Source organism: Martes martes (genome assembly GCF_963455335.1).
Source record: "Martes martes genome assembly, chromosome: 17".
Lineage (NCBI taxonomy): Eukaryota > Metazoa > Chordata > Mammalia > Carnivora > Mustelidae > Martes > Martes martes.
Window position 1 is genome coordinate 57,995,809 of NC_137905.1, and position 19,557 is coordinate 58,015,365.

A 19,557-nucleotide genomic window follows, 5' to 3' on the forward strand; every position below is an offset into this window, starting at 1 on the left:
AAAATGGGGGCAAGAGCGGTGATCATTCTTTCTTTTCTTTTGATGACTTTAAGTCGTCTGTTCTAGATTGGATTTCTTCCTTCCCTCCTTCCTCCTTTCTCCTTCCTTCCTTCTTGAAAAGTTTCCCAGGATCTAAATGGTTGTCTGCACTATTCTAAAGAAAGGAAGGACCACATTCCTTTGTTCTGAGATGTATACCTCTTTTAACTGGTTGAATTTCTGGAGGAAACTTGCCATTGCTTATTAGAGAAAAGTACCATCAATACTGGTTTTTCTAAGAAAGACCAATGAGTAATTTCCTTCATGAATATTTCTAAAAACAACCCCTTCCAGAAAGAGCATGTTCTTTTTTTAAGGAAAGAAAATACATGTGTGAACATCACTTATGTGCCCCTATATACTGTAAGTGCAATTTTTATTTTTATTTTTAAAAGATATTTTATTTTGGGGCGCCTGGGTGGCTCAGTGGGTTAAGCCTCTGCCTTCGGCTCAGGTCACGATCCCAGAGTCCTGGGATCGAGCCCCGCATCGGGCTCTCTGCTCAGCAGAAAGCCTGTTCACCCCGCTCCCCCCAATCCCTGCCTGCCTCTCTGCCTGCTTGTGATATCTCTCTGTCAAATAAACAAATAAAATCTTTTAAAAATATTTTATTTTATTTATTTGACAGAGAGAGCACACACAAGCAGGGGGAGCGGCAGGCAGAGGGTGAAGCAGGCTCCCTGCTGAGCAGGGAGTCTGATGCGGGGCTCAACCCCAGGACCCTGGAATCATGAGCCGAAGGCAGACACTTAATTGACACCCAGGCGCCCCTGTACTGCACTTTTTAAACACAAGGATCTCAATGAATGTTCACAATCCTACAAAAAGAGCCTGGTTTTACCCATTCCTACACAACTGTACTGAGGCTCATAGGCAGTAAGTAAGTTGTCCAAAGGGACAGAGCTATAGAAGTCGTGGTCCTTCGCCTCTGTCATTAATTATGAGGAACCAGTGTGATTTTTAGGTGACTGGCATGCAGAAAACCTGCTCTCTGGATTTATGTCTGACTTATCATTGATCATATGCACGAAATAGCAAGTCTTTATTGAGTATATATTATGCACAAGGTGCCTGAAATCAAACAGTAAACCAAAACCAACGGTTGTGAACTTGAGAAGTTTATATTCTTGGTGCTGAGGAATAGAGGAAGCGAACAAAGCGACAAACACAGAAATAGATCTTATCGGGTAAATGCGACAGAGAAAGCCAGACAAGATTGTCACCACATCTGGAGGAACGAGCAGAATACTGAGCTGATGGAAAAGCATTTGAGGTAGAACAGGAAAAAGCAAGGGCAACGCTGTTAAGTCAGGGAGGGGTTCGCATTGCCAGAGACACTAAGAGCCAGCGTGGCTGAACAGAGAAGTGAGAGGGGAAGAAACTGGTTTTCCTCCCACCAAGCCCTGAGCAAAGTCCACTTCCTGGAGCTCCATCCTCACTCCCGTGTCCCCTGTCTGCAGCGTTGGGTCTGGATCAAACATCCAGCGAAATAATGAAGTCTCCGACACAGAGTAACCAGGTGGGACAGAGCCCCAAAACATGCTCACACATGTATACACACCGGCTCAGGACAGAACTTTTATTGAAGATAAGCGGGAAGGAGATGGGTCTTTCAATAAATGGTTTTGGGTGATCAGTTATTTCTGTAGAAAAATAAAAAGAACTTGGAGCCACGCATCACACCACACGATGTAAATCAATTTCAGGTGAATGACACCATCAGGGTAGAGTGCAAACCTCTGAAACTGTAAAAAACCAAAGGATATTTGTATGGCCTTGGTGGTACAGAAAACCATAAGAGTCTAGGAAAAGAATTCAAACTTGGATGCTTTAAAATGTAAAAATCTAATCACCAAAAGGAAATCTGGTCATTACAAAAAAGTGGAAAGTGACAAACTAGAAAAATATTCCTGCAATAGGTAAGAGTGACAAGGGTTCCCTATGTAGGATCTACAAAGAAATCAGTCAATTAATGTGCAAAACAGTCTCTTCCATAGAAAACTGGGGAGGGGCACCTTGGTGGGTCAGTCTGTCAGGTGTCTCACTCCTGGTTTTAATCTCAGGGTTGTGAGATTGATCCCACATCAGTCTCCCTGGGAGCATGGAGCCTGCTTAAGATTCTCACCTCTGCTCCTACATCACACCACCCACTCGTGCCCTCTCTCCAAGAAAAAAAAAAAAGAAAGAAAGAAAGGAAAGAAAAAAAGAAAGAAAACTGGGGAAAAAGGCCTGCAAGTGTATCTCACCAAAGAATTTCATCACTCGAAACATGGAAATATGCTAATCTCCTAGGAGCCAAGGAATGGACATTAAAATGAAAATTAGGTGCCACTTCACAACCATGGAATTAGAACAAATATAGATGTCTGAAAATATTAAGTTTAATAATGAGAACTTTCATACACGATTGCTGGGAGTCTGACTTGTATGCTCAGTTCAGAAGACAACTTGGTGGGGCGCCTGGGTGGCTCAGTAGGTTAAAGCTTCTGCCTTCGGTTCAGGTCATGGTCCCAGGGTCCTAGGATCGAGCCCCGCATCGGGCTCTCTGCTCAGCGGGGAGCCTGCTTCTCCCTCTCTCTCTGCCTGCCTCTCTGCCTACTTGTGATCTCTGTCAAATAAATAAACAAAATCTTTATAAAAAAAAAGAAGACAACTTGGCATCATGTAGTAAGTTGTAAGGTGTGACCATGTCCCAGAAATTGCATGTCCAAGCATATATTCAGAGTAAATGCTGTTTAAAACAGCTACACTGTTTTGCCAGCAAAAAAGAAAAAAGGACTGCACACATCCCAAGTGATAAACTATGATGTCTAATACCGAGGACCTGAGAGGTCTTTGTGGCGGACCCGGATGTCGCCCCTGCAGAGAAGTTTATGACCAGCAGCTTGCTCGCTGTGTAACCATGAGCTAGACGCTTAATCTCTCTCAGCCCCAGTTAACTACACCGACAATGGTAACAATATTTCCATCGGGAATGAAGAAGATACTGTGTGAACACGGCTGTCATTTCCTCCCTGCGCTCTATGTGCACAAGATCCACACGCAGGAAAATGGAGTGCGGTCGCTCTCATGAATTTCCACCCTTGTCGCAGCTAAGAAATACATTCACACTGTTACCCATCGCGATGACATGTGCACGCGTGTGCACACACACACACACACACACGCGCGTAAAACAGAAATCTAACAAAGAACACTTACCTTTATCCTATGGGATTCCCTTTGATAGTTCCTCTCATGTTCTGTGCCATGGGTTTTTTTTAAGATTTTATTTTTTAAAAGTAATCGCTACACCCAACACGGGGCCGAGCTCACACACCCGAGACCAGGAGTCGCACACTCCACGGCCCGCCAGCTAGGTGTGCCACGCCGTGTGGTCTTTACTGCCAGTACGGACCTGACACATTTCCTTTAGAAGCCTCAGTTTAAAATATCCTGTCATTCCGGTTAAGAGAAGGGCTTGGGGATCAGACAGAAACTGGTTCCAGCCCGGGCTCGGTCCCTGCCCTAGACCAGGGCTCTGACTCTGCCCCCCGTGTCCTCATCTGCCGTCGGGACCGTCTACACTGTCCTGGGCTCTGAATCTCGGGGAGGCTCCATGGGACCAGCAGTGCCGAGCACCCCACAGGTGACCGGCAGGAGGGAGAACTTTTCTGCTCTTCTCTTTTTTTCGTTCCCAAATCAGGTGATCGTGTTTTCTTACCTCTCAGCTAAGGGGACGCAGGTCCCGCTTTTCTTCTCTAAAGGAGACTCTGGGGAGCAAAGATACTCATCTCCTGCCCCTGGACTTGAGTGAAGACGCCAGTGACTTGCAGAGTTGGTCCGTCAACTCAGGACGTCAGAAAGGTTTGGGAGAAGCTGTCTCTGGTCCTGAGCGATGGCTTCACCCGCCTCTCTCCAGTCCACACCCCCGTGCTCTCTGAGCGGCCGGGAGAACTCTGTCCTTCCAGCCAGCTGCGAGCGGAAGCAACAGTTTAAATCCAACAGATGGACCTTAGGGGGCTGTCCTGATCTCTGTGGATTTACAGAGAAGATGGAAGAGAAAACGTTTCATGAATTGTACTGGGGCTTGGGAGGGCGGCTCGCCGCTGAGGTTGGCTCCAAGTCCGTTCTCACGCAGATGGAGCCCATAATAGAGGCGAGGATTTGTGCGGGTGCTGGCATCGCAGTGCTGAATGAGACGTAATTCCTGCTCTCGAGCTGCTCCCAGGAGTCTGAGATAATGACCCCGAAACTGACAAGTACACATTATCACAGCGAGAGATGTTCAGAGATGGGAACCTGGAGATTTGGGACCGCAGTGCAGGAGGGAGGTCTGAGCTCAGTCTCTCCGAAGTGTTACAAGATCACCTCTGCTTGAAACAAGACAAGAAACGGAGAGACAGAACATTCTTCCAGCTCACAGAGAAACTCGAAATACCCTTTCCCCACAGCCTGCTGGACATCTTCGCCGCCGGAGTTAGCGTGTACTCGTAGGCGTTCTATGCCTGAAACACATCTTTTCCTCTCTAGGCCATGGACCCCCACTGAGCAGGTCTCTCCCTTCCTGGAATGCCCAACACAAAACTGGAGGGAGAACTCTCAAATTCAATTTTACCCTTTTCTTTTCTCCTTTTGTGTGATCAGGTGACATAGATTTAAAAGTAATGCGCCCATAGCTATAACACCGCATTCTTTCAGGAACCGTAAAACCATTGGTCTATCATATGCTGCGGTCAACAAACACCACAAAATACTTCTGAGCTAATGTGTGACCACATTCTCTCCACTATGTCCTCTGCTCCTCCCATCCTTTAAGGGAATGAAGATTAAAATACTTTAACTACTCGTGCAAGTACTTGCATAGCTTTATCCTAGACACGCAAGCACCACATGATGCATTTTACACGTCTATGCCCATGTCGGTCCTTCTGTCCAGACTCCTTTTCCTTCCCCTCCGAATGAACTCCAGCTCCTCTCTCAAGCTCATGTTCACCTGCGTAGAGAAGCTCTCGCCCACTTTTCCTGTTCCAGACACCAGGAATTAACCCTTTCCTCCCCCCTGAGGGAGAAGTGTGCTAAGGTAAACATGGCTTGGTCCCCAGCAGGTATCCAGGAATTTGACTGAGTGCCCGCACTCCATCTCCAGTTGGAGGGATGTCCTGGAACTTGGAGCGCGAGAATCTGAATTTGAATTCCTCATCTGTCATCCAGAGGTTGTGTGACTCGGACCTCCCTGAGTCTCCATGTCCCCATCTATGAAACAGGGAGGATGATGGTGGCCCGGAAGATTAAGCTCGTCAGTGCCCATGGAGCACCTATGATGGTTCCCAGCACGTATCAGGAGCTCAGGAACTGGTGGTTATTGGTTGTGTTGTTGATACCTGTCAGATGAAGATCACATGCCCTTCTCAGAGAGGGTCTGAAGTTACACTAATACAGATGTATACAGATCTAGCCCAGTAATGGACACACAACAGTCAATTTATGTTAAGTCTTTCCCTAAGGTCTAAAACCTGCTTAGCTCCTGACACTAAGATGGCTCTTATTGGCTTTATTATCAGTCCTTCCTTGCTTTTCTCTTGCACCACTAAAATGTGATCTCACGCAGAGAAGAGACTCTTATTTCTGTATTCTTGGCACTGAGATGTTTGTCGATTTGGGCGTTGGGGGAGGCTAATATCCGGCCCCCGCCCTGACGAAGTTTTTCTTAAAGGCAATTGCTCAAGCTTTGGAATGCTTGACCGTGGCACATTAGGGATGTGTGGTCAGAGGGCACGGCGGAGGGAAGAAGAGTCTGGAACGGAGGTGGCCCGTAATGACCCTAACGTATTTTCCAGTTCTGTATTAGGGGATATTTGTAGAGCTGTCCAGTTTCTGCTAGTGCAGACCTTGCTTCCATAGAAATCCTGGCATGCTCATTCTGCCCACACGCAAAAATAGCTCTGTAATACACAACTAGAAGTCGGACTGCTGGTCAATGTATATTCATCATCTTTGTCCACGTTACAAAATTACTCTCTGAAAACACTGCATGGATTTACACTCCCATCAAAGACATCTGAGAATGCACATTTTATACCCCTTTAATCACACTCATTCTCTTAAATGATCTCCATTTTCCAGAACTCACGGATGAGAAACGACACTACTCTTTCTGTGCACGTTTGTGTGTCTAGCAGCGATGGGGCAGAATCAGGAGTGTGCCCCTAAACTGCATCTCCCAGCGTCCCTTGCACATCGGTATGACCATGTGACTCATTCCTGGCCAATGACGTGTGGGCAGCAGTGACACCTACAACTGCCAGACCTGGCCCTGCAAACCTCGGGTGATGCCTCCTTCTCATTGCCTCTCCCTCTCTCTTTCCCTGCCTGTCTACGATCAGAGTTTCGGTGGGAGCCCCAAGACTCTGGAGGATAACGGGGGCTATAAGGAAAGACTCTGGGTCCCTGGGCAGCTGCAGGAGAGAGGGCCCCCCTTGGCAAGCTGCATGGAATCATGGCACAGGCGAGACCGAAACCAGCGTGCTGAGGTGCTGAGAGTGGCGGTGTCTGTCACAGCTGCCGATTGTGTCGTGCTGCCCTTTGCCGTCCTCTCAGACTCATGTGTTGGCCCGGCCCCTGCTCCAGGCTCCGATGAGCTGCACACAGGGTAACTGGAGAGCACAGCACCTCCAGGCAATGCCCCGGGTGTGTCCAACAGGACCAGAAGCAGCCCCATGGGAACCCACTCCGCATTCGTGGGTCTGCGGCTCCCAGGGTCTACACATTGTCCAAGAGGAGAGACGGAAAAGGTATAGAAATTGGAAAAAAGAAGGAAAGGCATTATTATTTGCAGGTACCTTGATTATTTTCACAGAAAATCCTAAGGAATCTACGAAGCACATGTTAGAGCTAGTATCTGAGATTAGGAAGATTGTAGGATCCAGGACAAGTGCACAGAAACCAGTTTTGTTTCTAAATGCTAGAGGTGGCGATGGGAAAATAAAATTTACAGAACGATTAAGTACACAAAAGTATTGAAAACACTAAATACATGGAAATAAATTGACGGAAAGACACACGTGACCTCCACAGTAAGTGATCTGAAACATTGCTGACAGGACAGCTACAGGCTCAACGTGCTAAATACGGGAGCCACGTCAGAGTCCCCCACAGATGAATGAACATGGACATGTGTGGTGTTTACATGTACACACACACACACGTGCACACATACACACCGGAATGTTACACAGACATTAGAAAAGATGAGATCATGTCAACGTAGATGGGCCTGGAGGGGACTAGGCAAAGTGAAAGACGTCAGACAGAGACAAACACCGTATGACTTCACCCCTGTGTGGCATCTAAGAAATAAAAAAGCACAGATTGCAGGGAGCTCTGGGTGTGGTGCATAAACAATGAATCTTGGAACACGGCATCAAAAACTAATGATGTATTGTATGGTGACTAACATAACACAATAAAAATTTAAAAAATTTTAAGTGCTAAATAAATGGAAAGGTGGGCCATATTTATGATTTGAAAGACTCAGTGTTGTCAAAAATGTCAATTCTCCCCCAAAACGATGTCTAGATTCAATCCAATCATCATTATAATTGAAGGAATTTTTTTTTAAAGATTTTATTTATTTGACAGAGAGAGATCACAAGTAGGCAGAGAGGCAGGCAGAGAGAGAGGGGGAAGCAGGCTCCCCTGCTGAGCAGAGAGCCCGATGTGGGGCTCGATCCCAGGACCCTGGGATCATGACCTGAGCTGAAGGCAGAGGCTTAACCCACTGAGCCACCCAGGCACCCCGAAGGGGCATTTTTTAAAATAAAAATGTGTAGCTGAGTCTAAAATTTATATGGTAATGTAAAGAACCTAGAAGTACCAAAACAATCTTGACAGAGAGAGAGAGATCACAAGCAGGCAGAGCAGCAGGCAGAGAGAGGAAGGGAAGCAGGCTCCCTGCTGAGCAGAGAGCCCAATGCGGGGCTCGATCCCAGGACCCAAGATCATGACCCAAGTCAAAGGCAGAGGCCCAACCCACTGATAATAATAATAATTTATTTATATTTTTATATATTTGTATTATATTTATATATATATATTTATTTATATATTTATTTATAAATAAATAAATAAAATCTTTAAAAAAAAAAAAAAGAAGGCACTATTAAGAATACAGGTAGGTCGGGCACCTGGGTGGCTCAGTTGGATAAGCATCCAACACTTGATTTCTGCTCAGGTCATGATCTCAGGGTAGTGACGTTGGGCTCCACACTCCGCACAGAGTCTGTGTGAGATTCTCTGTCTCTCCCTCTGCCCCTCCCCTGCCCACATGTGCATGCACTTCCTTATAAATAAATAACTAAATCTTAAAAAAGGGACTATAGATATTTAATTGCTAGTAACAAAGAGATGGGGAAGGAATTGAGAAAAGGCCCTATCTTAATTTTTTATTCTACATGTATATATCAGCATATTACCACGTCAAACATATGTCTATTTCCTTTTATTTAATAGCCCCAGGGTTTATCTCCGAATGAATATATTTATTCCATCCATTGTGGATGGATATTAGGCTGTTTCTCATTCTCTTTTCATTACAAAGTTGCTATAAATACCTCCGTATCTATGACCTAGCTCTACTTGTGGGGACATATAGAAACATCTGTAAGCATTTCTCATTCTAGGAATGAAATGATGGGGTTAAATTTGCATTTCTTGGTTTACTAATAAGGTGGACCATCTTGTCGTGTGAGTTTACCAGTCACTTGTCATTCATCTGTGATGACCTGCTTTCTCATAGACATTGTTCACTTTTCCCGTGGGTAATTCAGACTTTGTTCTTCACTGACGTGAACTCCTTGTTTATTAGATGGGAAACGTAGTCCTTCTGTTTTTCTTCCCCCTTCCGGTATTCTGTGTGGAATTTCGTGGCCATGGCCGATCTTCAGTCCGGAGACGAGAGGTTCCATGACCCGAGACTGGGATCAAGGCCAGCGGAGAGTTTTCCGAAGCGCCGCGTGCACCTCCCTGTTCCGCAGGCAGTAGATGACGGGGTTGCACATGGGCGTGAGCACCGTGTAGACGACGGACAGCACCTTGTTGAGGTCCATGGATTTGATGCGGCTGGGACGGCAGTAGATGAAGAGGGCTGCTGAGTAGAAGATGCCCACCACCACCAGGTGGGAGGCGCACGTGGAAAAGGCCTTGCGCCGGGCGGCGGCTGACGGCATGCGGAGCACGGCCACCCCGATGGCGGAGTAGGAGGCCAGTGCTACCAACAGTGTCCCACAGAAGATGACGATGGCAGAGATGAAGTCCACCAGCTCGGTCAGGGCCACATGGGTGCAGGACAGGTTGAGCAGAGGGGAGACGTCACAGAAGAAGTGGTTGAGGACGTTGGGACCACAGTACGACAGGCTGGCGATGCACGTCGTCTTGGCCACCGAGACCAGCAGCCCCCCAAGCCATGAGGACAGGGCCAAGCCCAGGCAGACCTGGGGCCTCATGAGCAGGGGGTAGTGGAGTGGGCGGCAGATGGCCACGTAGCGGTCATAGGCCATGGACGCCAGGAGGGTGCACTCCGTGCAGATGAGGACTATAAAGAAGAAGAGCTGGGTCATGCAGGCTGTGAAGGGCACGTGGCAGGGTCCGGTCCTCAGCCCCACGAGCAGGCTGGGCACGGTCACTGACACGTAGCATATCTCCAGGCAGCTGAGGTTGCCCAGGAAGAAGTACATGGGCTTGCGGAGCTCGCTGTGACTGCACACGAGGTAGATGATGAGCGTGTTCTCCAGGAGGGTCAGCACGTAGAGGGTCAGGAAGACGGCAAACAGGACATCCCTTATGTCCGCCCTGGTGGACAAACCCAGCAAGACAAACTCCCGGACTCTGGTCGTGTTGCCCGACTCCAGGGACCTCTCCATCTGAGGAGAGACAAAGTTTGTTGATATCCTGGTTTCTTCAGAGACACAGTAGTTAAGAAAAAATTAGGAAATTGTTCACAGTGCATGGAGACCCTAGGACTGGGTTAGCCAGCTTCTGTAGGAAACTGACTGTTACAGACAAATGCTGAGCAGAATCTGTGAGGCAAACTCTGAGCATGAGATCACAGTCTTTACTCGGATTGGCCTTACTAAGTCTGTGTCCTTATACAATCAGACCTCCTGAAAATTGGTAGAGAATCACTGGCTTCCCATGAGCTTGTTTTAATAAATAAAGGAATGGATGGGAATTGGTATACCAAATAATAAATTGGGATTGTTATTATTTCTGTTCCAAAAATGTGATTATTGTAGGTCATATTTTTCCTTTCTTTGTGTAATCTGTGTAGGACTTTGGAGGTAGTCTATAAATCTGGAGTAGAGCAAGATGGTCAGCCCTTTTGTTTGAAAGTAGTCCTCTTCTCAATGCAAATTTATTCTGAGAATCGTATTAGGCTGTAGGTCACCAATGATGATGTTCAAGAAGAGTGAAGAGGGAGGAATCCCCCAAAAGACTGGCATTCCTTTCAGCAGAAGGCTGGAAATATCATTTATTGCTTCAATGTGTGTGTTACCACAAATACACATGGACACTGTTTCCCCCCGAAATAATTATTTCCCCCGATACATTTCAAGAAGCTGAAGCTGACTGAAAAAATTGTTACTGTGCCCTGGGACATATGATCTCATAATGGAAACTTCTATAACTCATTGAGACCCTCATATGCATGAGTAACTTGCCATAAAACCTACTTATATTCATTGGTTTTATGCCATAACACAGATATGGAGCCCACACAGATAAATTCACTTGCCCAAGACCATACAGCCAGGACGCAACAACACAAAGAAAGACACACGGCTGGGCCAGACATCTATGCTGTGCCAACTCCATTCCATTTCATCTTCACAATCAAGCCTGTAAAGTCTACACCTGGGACATGGGGAGTAAAGAGGTGACAAGTGACCCAACTAGAGAATCCTTCTGACTCCAGGCTGTCATTCACAGAATCCACTCGATGGCACTCATTAAACGTCCCTTTCTATGCCAGGTGTTGGGAGTACATGGGTGAAGAAGACACATATAGTCCAAGTCTGTGGCCACTGATTTCCGGAGAAAGAGTCAATGAAACAAACAAACCAATAAAAAAAAAAAATCCATTCCCGATTAGAGGGGGCTGTGAGATTGGTATTCAAGGCGATACAAGCAAAAATAATTGAGGACGAACTTATAACAGAGGTCAGTATCTGCCAAGCTTTCATAAGATGTCTCCTCTGCATAGCAATGTTAGGGAAGAAAGGTGTCCTGAGAGTCAACCTCTCAAGTTACGTTAGCAGGAACCTGGGAGAACTTCCTGCATGAAAGAATTTGTTGCTCTAAGTTCTCTCCTAGCTGCAGAGCGCCAGAGTCTTCCGAGAGGACGGATTTGTAGATCTAAGGTTCTTTGCAAAGGCACAAGGAGCGCAAGCTAATTCAGTTCTCGGGACACACAGGTGTTGTGTACGTTACTGCATGAACACAGACGGGGAAGCCGCGGCTCAGACGTGTGACTGCACCACCCACTTCACAGCTGTCAAGAGGAACCCGCACCCCAGTAAGCACTTCCTGGACAGGAGTCCACTCACCTTCCACTTCCCGTCCACCTCAGTCCTTCCCCCCAGCTGAGATTTCTCGCTCCTCATCTTTTTGGTTCTGGCTCTCATCTTCATTATCTTCTCATCCGTACCCACTTAATACTCCTCCGCCAATCCTTTCCTGAGTTGCCTTTCCTAACCTAGGACTTCAGATGAACCAAGAGACCCCTGGATAATGTGCAGCAAGACCGGTAAGAGCAGCCCTGGAGGCCACAGTAGCATCCCAAATCCCCAAACTGGACATTCAGAGATGACTCCACCCCCAAACTCGTTGTCACCCATGAATCCTTCGCTAAGAGCTGCGCTAGGTTCAAGGGAGCTGTGGCGGTCTGGTCCCCGGGGCAGTCTGGCCGCAGAGCTTTATCTGCCCTCTCGAGCACGCTACTTAACTTCAGTCGTATGTCATTCAAAAGGACAGATAACCACCTCTCCTCTGCACTGTGCCGTGTCCCCCTCTCAGGACAGGAGCTCAGATTTCTACAGAAGTGGGTTCGCTCCTGTTGTATTAAATGAAACTCAGGATTTCTCTCATGAGAAGACAGACTCTTGGCCGGTGAAGTCTTTAGTGGTAATTATTTATGAAGCAAGGGGCTGTGTGCAAAGAGGCACTGTGCCAAAAGTGACGGCCACACGGGCACGAACCAAACTGGTTTTAGCCTCCAAGTGTTCGAGAGAACATTCAAGCAGTGGAACTCTGGGAAAGTCGCTCAATCCATTTAATCCTGACTATAAATTAACATGTGCTCGCTTCGGCAGCACATATACTGACTATAAATTAACATATAATATGTGGATAAGTACTAAGGGACGGTGAGATCATTAATATTTCCAAAGTATTCAGAGTCAGTACCTGGGATGCTTCGGATATTCTATGAAAGACCATCTCTCTCTGTTGTTCCTTGTCCTCACCCCCCAAGACGGACATCTGGTCTCCTCGTGTGACAGTTGAAGGACAACAGCTTCAGATCTGTTCTGCCTGATGCCGCTCCTGGAAGAGGCTCAGATGCTCAGACGCACTCAGCTCCTGCCCGGAGGAGGAGATACCGAAGAGTAGTTCAGTCCATGTTGGAAGAAGCTGGTCTTGGTTCTGAACGAGGCACCCACTTCTCCCACCCTCGTTTCTCTTCGTGGTTCTGGATGCTCTAAGTTGCCGAGCTGACTCTCCTCACGGTGAGAAGGAGGCAGGGAGGCTGGCTTAAATTGGAGCTCTGGACCTCAGAGACCTCACCTGGTCTCTGCAGATTTGGAGAAGAGTTGGTGTGAAAAACACTTTTACTGATACTCTGTAGAGACTTAAGGGGAGGAAGAGCCATCATGCATTGACTGACTTCCTCCCGAATACCTGGTCTTGTGTTTGCGTCCTGGGGGATACGGATGAGTGGTAAAATCGTTCTTGCCGTTGGTTGATAAGTTCGGTTACGGAAACACGTGTTCATAACTTGTTCTGAGAAGAGCGAACGCATCTGACAACCACAGGAGAGGACTTGCCAGGACAGACTGGAGACTAAGACGGTGCTGCCCACTGAAAGTGGTGGCAGGTGTGGGTATCGCACCTCCGTGTTCACATCAGTGTCATCCACAACAGACAAAAGATGGGAGTCACCCAAGCATACGTGGATGGAGGCAATGACAAGCAAACTGCGGCATATACATAGAATGAAATTTCGCTCTCCATAACAAGGACGGAAATTCTGATGCATGCTACTACACAGAGGAACCTTGAAGACATTATGCTAAGTGAAATAAACCAGTCACAAAAAGATGTTGTGTGATGTCACTTATATGAGGTGCCTAGAGTAGTCAAATTCCTGGAAGGAAGAGAGTAGAATGGTGGCTGGAGGAGAGAGGAAGGGGGAATTAGTGTTTAATTAAGGGTACCAAGCACCCACTCTTCCAGGCAAAGCCTTCTGGAGACAGATGGCAGTGACGGTTGCACAACACTGTGAGTGTACTTACTGCCAGAGAACAGTTCACCTAAAGATGGTTAACAAGGGCAAATTTGATGTTACATATATTTTTCCACAATTGGAATCACTATAACCTTTCTATCCAACCTCCAGACACTTGTGTGACTCTCTCCACACCTCTATCCTTGCTCACACAGACATCCGGAGGCCTCAAGTACATTGACTCCTGAGGAACCTTCCAAACTATTCTTTCTGATAAGACATTGCCTTTCCTCCCAATGAAATCCAATTCAACCCTTTAGACTTCACAGGAAACTTCAGTCTCCGAAAAATATTTATGAACCCTCTCTTCTCTAGTCACACGGAATTAGTTCCCTTCTCCGATAAAATCGCACGGTGTGGTGTGATTACTTCTGCGACCACGGCAGGCGATTGGTCAGTGTTGGTTAGACATTCATGCTCCAAATGAGGTTGTAGGAATATTCTTTTATTGTTTTGTTTTGCTTTGTTTTTTAATGAATTAATTTATTGTTTAAATTTCTTTTCAGTGTTCCAGAATTCATTGTTTCTGCTGCTTTGTTTTTTAATGAATTAATTTATTGTTTAAATTTCTTTTCAGTGTTCCAGAATTCATTGTTTCTGCACCACACCCAGTGCTCCACGCGATCCGTGCCCTCCTCAATACCCACCACCAGGCTCACCCAACTTCTCACCCCCGCCCCTCCAAAACGCTCAGATTGTTTCTCAGAGTCCACAGTCTCATGGTTCGTCTCCCCCTGCAATTCCCCCCAACTCCCTTCTCCCCTCCATCTCCCCATGTCCTCCGTGTTATTAGGAATATTCTGCAGAGTTGGAGCCTGACACATGACATTCAGCTCTTGACCCAAATCTCAACAGGTGCAGAACCTTCATGATTTACTCTGTCTCTGAACCTCCCTATAAAATAAGATAACCCTTCCTTCCTGCCAGGGTCATTGAAGGGATAAAAGTATTTAATGCATGTAAGTTTCTGAGCTCAGTGCAAATTATATACCCCACACCTAGAAGCAATAATATTGCCATGAGACAGGTATGAAACCAAGACATCTTGGAAAATTATATTAGCAAGTATGTGTCCCATGTTCAGTGTGGTAATTGACACTTAGTAGATACTCAATACATACTAGCTCATCTCCATCCCAATGTTCAAAATAATGACCCAGTGTGCTACTACAACACCCCTCACACTGAATTACAACTTTTTTTTTTTTAATCTTCTGTGTCCTCAACTACGAAGAGTTATTTCAGAAGAAGAAATTTGTCTTTTCTTTCTGTATCCACAGAGGCAAGCACAGGGTTTGACTCACAGCGCATACTTCGGGGATGTCTGATGATGGCGCATGGGTAGGATAAAACTAGAGGTCTGCTTCTCACTTCCTAGAAAGTTCTGGGTCTCGTAAAATATAGGCTTGAGTTCAGAAGGCTTTCTCATGATATATCCAGGGATAGGGGATACAGGAGGATAAAGGAGGGATCTGGGAGAATGGTGGCCTGGAACTAAGTGTCCCAAGGTATTGTTGGGTTCTTTGGTTGTTGGCAGGTCTGAATTAGAGACTAGGACTTAAAACTCAGGGTTTATGAGGCCATGAGGTTCTTAAACCCAGTAGCCATTGGATCATGTTTTCCAGAAGAACCCGAAAAAATGGTGAGGACAAAAAACCCAAGGACATCTTCTTGAGAAGAGCATCATAAAGTGACCTTGACAACCACTGGGTCCAGGCCAAACACAGAACTGCAGTGTAAGGCAGGGAAACTGGCGCTGAGGCTGTATCATTTTAAGTCCTTTGGTTGCTAAAAAGAGAAGCTAACGTTGGGTCACTTAAGCCAAGGAAGTGGTTGGAGACTGTGGGATTGCTGAAGGACTATATTTTGCCAGGATCATGGACCAGGACAGTTTCAGCAAACTGGGTAAGAAGTACCAGACCAACCACAGAGAACCACAGTTCCATATTCAGTCCTTGTTTCACTCAGTGATCCAATTCCAGGGAGAAAGTGTGGGAGGACTTAGTTTGGGGACACCAAGCCAACACCCTATACATGGTGAGGGCAGAGGGAAAAACTTCCATCAAACTGTCAAAGACAAAAGACTGTAGGGAATAGGGTGCACGTAGCTTCCCAAAGACAAGTTATGGGAAGAAGGGTGAATGAGTGCACCACAGGAAAATCAACAGATGTCATGAGAGATGCCCTATGGCTGACTAAAATGGTGGCTTATCGCATACCAGGAGGCTCAGCCTTTTACCTCCTCCCCTTCTCAGCTGTACTGGGCACGGGGTTTATGGCCCAGTGACCACTTCCATATTCTAAGTGATAGTAGAACTGAGGTTCTTGGTCATAACTGTCCACAGAAGTAGGCTGAGTGGATTTCAGTGGTGAAGACCTCGGAGTTTCAAGGTAGGAAAGAGTCTGGTTTGATTGTAGACCACTTTCCCTTTAGTGTTTGCTTTGGGATTGATGTGTGGCCTTCCTTATCCTCTCCCTTCTAGGAGGGATCTGCTAGGCTAGCATATCCACAGCTCTACACTGCAATCGCCCAGGGCACTTTTTCATGAATACATATTTCTGGGATGTGATCTCAAAGTTTCTGATTTGGTAGATCGGGGTGGGGCCCACATTGGGTGTGACATCTCCGTGCTTAACGACCACCCCAGGCATTTCTGAACCACATCTTAGGAAAATTCTGCACATTCCTGAACGATCATGAGGGCCCAGACAATGCTGTCATATTCGCCACAGTGTCCCGAGAGCCTCAAGAGGTGCCTGACACATAGTTGGTGTTCGATACACACTTGTTTGTTGTTTGACACCAGATTAAGGAGAAAACACTTGGAAAAGGTGAAAACGTGGGCAGAACTGGTCTGAAAACAAAGAACAGGAACTCATTCAGCCTTGTGCAGTAGTTGTGCATTTAGACTGGTTGTCTCATTGATCGTCACCATAGTCCTGGGTGGAGGCAGGGCAGGTGTTCTTTCTCAAACCCTTTCCCGTTTAGACAGGGTGAGACTAAGCCTCAGAGAGACTTGTCCAACAACCCGTATTGAAGGATTTCATTCCATACTTGAACTCCAAGTCCCCCAGTGCCAAATCCAGCCTCCTGGGAATACTGTAGGATGTTTCCTCCTGAAGATAGAGCTTTGGGCTTCTAATCTATGTGGACAGCTATGGGAATAATGAATGCAGATCATTAACTGAGCACCAACTGTGTCCCAAGAACCATGTGAGGCGCTTCCACACATCCCCTTGTTGAATAGTAACAATCCAGTGTGGTAAGTATGGTTACTATTCCCACTTCACAGATGAGAAGACTGAGGCTCAGAGAAGTCAAGTCCTAGTTTGTACAACCAAGAAAATAAAGAGTGACAATTCACATCCAGATTTGTCTTCTAGGAAAACCAGATGCCTTCAAAGGTAGACGATAAATTAAAGGGAAGCAACCTCTTCTCTGATACACTTACCTATATTCAAAAAAATATTCTTACTGAGCTTGGGAGAAGAAATGATGTCACTCACACACCAGGTTAATTATTAGAGAAGAGATGAGTAAATCAGGGCACTGAGAGGGACAGAACACCAAACCAAATGGCTTAAGTAAAAGACAAATTTACCAGTTCATCTAAGAGGAATCTCCAAGGGCAGAACAGACTTCAGGCATGGCTGAACTCAACAAAATCATAAGAACCACATCTTTCCCCCCATCTACCACTACTGGTTCTGATTTTCTTTGCAATAATGCCATTATCAAGCAGGAACTCCCCTGTTAAAGACCAGATAGTTGATGGCATCTACAAGCTTACATCCTTAACAGCTATGAACAAAGAGAAGTTTGAACAGAAGTCTCAGTGTCTGGCTCTCTAAAGGAAGTTCTAAAGGCCCACTCCTCCTTTTTTCAGTATCGTTTGTCATATAACCTCGCGGTTCCTCCCACAAAGAGACAGAGTGTACTTCCTTACCCCGTGACTATGGATATGGCCATGTGACTTGCATTGGCTAAGGCCAGCTACTTGGGTGTGACATGGCCAAAGCTTTGAAAATCAGTTGAAAAACTGGGCCTTCTCATTCAGTGACTGTAATGAGAAAAATCATGCCAGAACTCTGGACCCAGGAGAAGGATGGGAAACGTGTGGACCAGACTAACTAAACCAAGTGTATGACAGTCAACACGCATTTGCATGAACAAGCCTACCCAAGATCAGAAGAACCACCCGGAAGACCTCAGCCTAGATTAGCTAACCCTCAGCTGATCAAAGATTCACGGGACTAAATGATATGCTTTCACACACTACATACTAGCATTCTTGGGGCACTTCCTACCTAATACACTCTAGTTGACCCAAATTAGGCTCATTAGTCCACCACTACCAAATAATTGTAATCAGGGACTGAATTCTCTGTCATGAGCCTTTTCTAAGAACCAGCACCACCATGACTGCAAGAGGAAAAAGATAGTTTCCCAGAAAAAAGTCAGAGTACTATACCACATATTTGCATACAGATCCTTGCCACACGTCCATCAACAATTCCTGAAGAGGTCATTCACGGGGTCCAGATTCCTGGCGACGGCAACACACGCGCCCCAGGGCGGCCTTCACCTCTTTGTTCCGCAGGCTGTAGATGAGGGGGTTGAGCATGGGGGTCACCAGGGTGTAGGACAGGGACACCACCTGCTTGCTCTCGGGGGAGTAGCTGGCCTTGGGACGCAGGTGGATGACCCCCGTGGTGCCGTAGAACAGAACCACCACCATGAGGTGGGAGGCGCACGTGGACAGGGCCTTGCGGCGCCCGGTGGCGGACGGCATGCGGAGCACGGTGGCCAGGATCTTGCCGTAGGACGTGGCTATCAGACAGAAGGGAACCATGATGACCAGCACCGTGGCCGCCAACACATTGGCCTCGAAGACGCTGGTGTCCCCACACACCAGGCTGAGAAGGGGGGCGATGTCACAGAAGAAGTGGCGGATGCCATAGGGCCCACAGAAGGGGAAGCTGAATAGCCAGACGGTGAAGACCAGTGACACGGGGACTCCGGCCAGCCAGCACGTGGCGGCCAGCAGGTGGCAGAGTCGAGGGCTCACCAGGGCGCCGTAGCGCAGGGGCCTGCAGATGGCCACGTGGCGGTCCCAGGCCATGGCAGTCAGGAGGAAGCACTCGGACGTGACGCACGACAGCACCAGGAGCAGCTGCAGGGCGCAGCCCGCGGGGGACACGCCCTGCCCGGGCCGCAGCAGGGTCACCAGCAGCCGGGGCACGATGTCCAGCGAGAAGCAGATCTCCAGCAGGGCCAGGTGGCGCAGGAAGAAGTACATGGGCGCGCGCAGGGCCGGGTCCAGGGCGCTCAGCAGCACGATGAGCGCGTTGCCCAGCAGCGTGAGCAGGAACATGGCCAGGAAGAGCGCCGCGAGCAGCGGCCGCAGCGTGGGCACGTGCGCGAAGCCCAGCAGGACCAGGTCGCGGGGCGCGCAGCTCCGGTTGGCGCAGGGTGGGGCTTCGGGGGCACCTGGGGGAGCCCCGGCGGTCGGCATGGACCAGGGTGGGCGCAGCAGCTCTGGGAGGGGAAGAGGTAAGGAGAGGCCGTGAAGGGCAGAGCTGGGCCTACGCGGGCTCTGTCTCCCCCAAGTGCACTGTGCAGAGCAGGGGAGGCATCTATCCAAAGGCAAATCAGCGTGGGCCACACACAGGTCCTCCTTGAATGCCCTCCAGGAGCCTGGGAGGAGATCCCAGGGCCTCAGGAGGCCCACGACGCCCTGACTGGCCTGGCCCACCCACCTTCTGACCTCTTCTCCATGGAGCTGCATCCGCAATGCCCGGTCCTGCCTCAGGGCCTTTGCACTCGCCATCCCCGCCCTTTGCGATGCTGTTCCCTGGATATTTGTATCACTGGTTTCCTTTCCCAAGGTCTGTGAGGACTGGTTCTTGGCCACCTCTCCATCCCCATCTTCTTCTGATCTTCTCGCTCTCTAAGTCCAGCTTCAAAGACCTCCCTC

General features: G+C 47.7%; 2 protein-coding genes across 2 annotated transcripts; both read right to left on the reverse strand.

Moving 5' to 3' along the window:
* Positions 1-8,999: 8,999 nt before the first annotated feature.
* On the reverse strand, positions 9,000-9,941 carry LOC308358100 (olfactory receptor 6Z7-like; the record flags this gene model as incomplete). The annotated part of the gene is made up of 1 exon (XM_080828117.1): positions 9,000-9,941. Exon 1 carries the CDS (start codon positions 9,936-9,938, stop codon positions 9,000-9,002), a length of 939 nt encoding a protein of 312 aa, XP_080684243.1. The 5' UTR covers positions 9,939-9,941.
* An 8,164-nt stretch (positions 9,942-18,105) lies between these two features.
* LOC308358465 (olfactory receptor 10A7-like) lies at positions 18,106-19,095 on the reverse strand (the record flags this gene model as incomplete). The annotated part of the gene is made up of 1 exon (XM_080828642.1): positions 18,106-19,095. The coding sequence occupies one exon, from the start codon at positions 19,093-19,095 to the stop codon at positions 18,106-18,108; it is 990 nt and encodes a 329-aa protein (XP_080684768.1).
* Between the last annotated feature and the right edge of the window lie 462 nt (positions 19,096-19,557).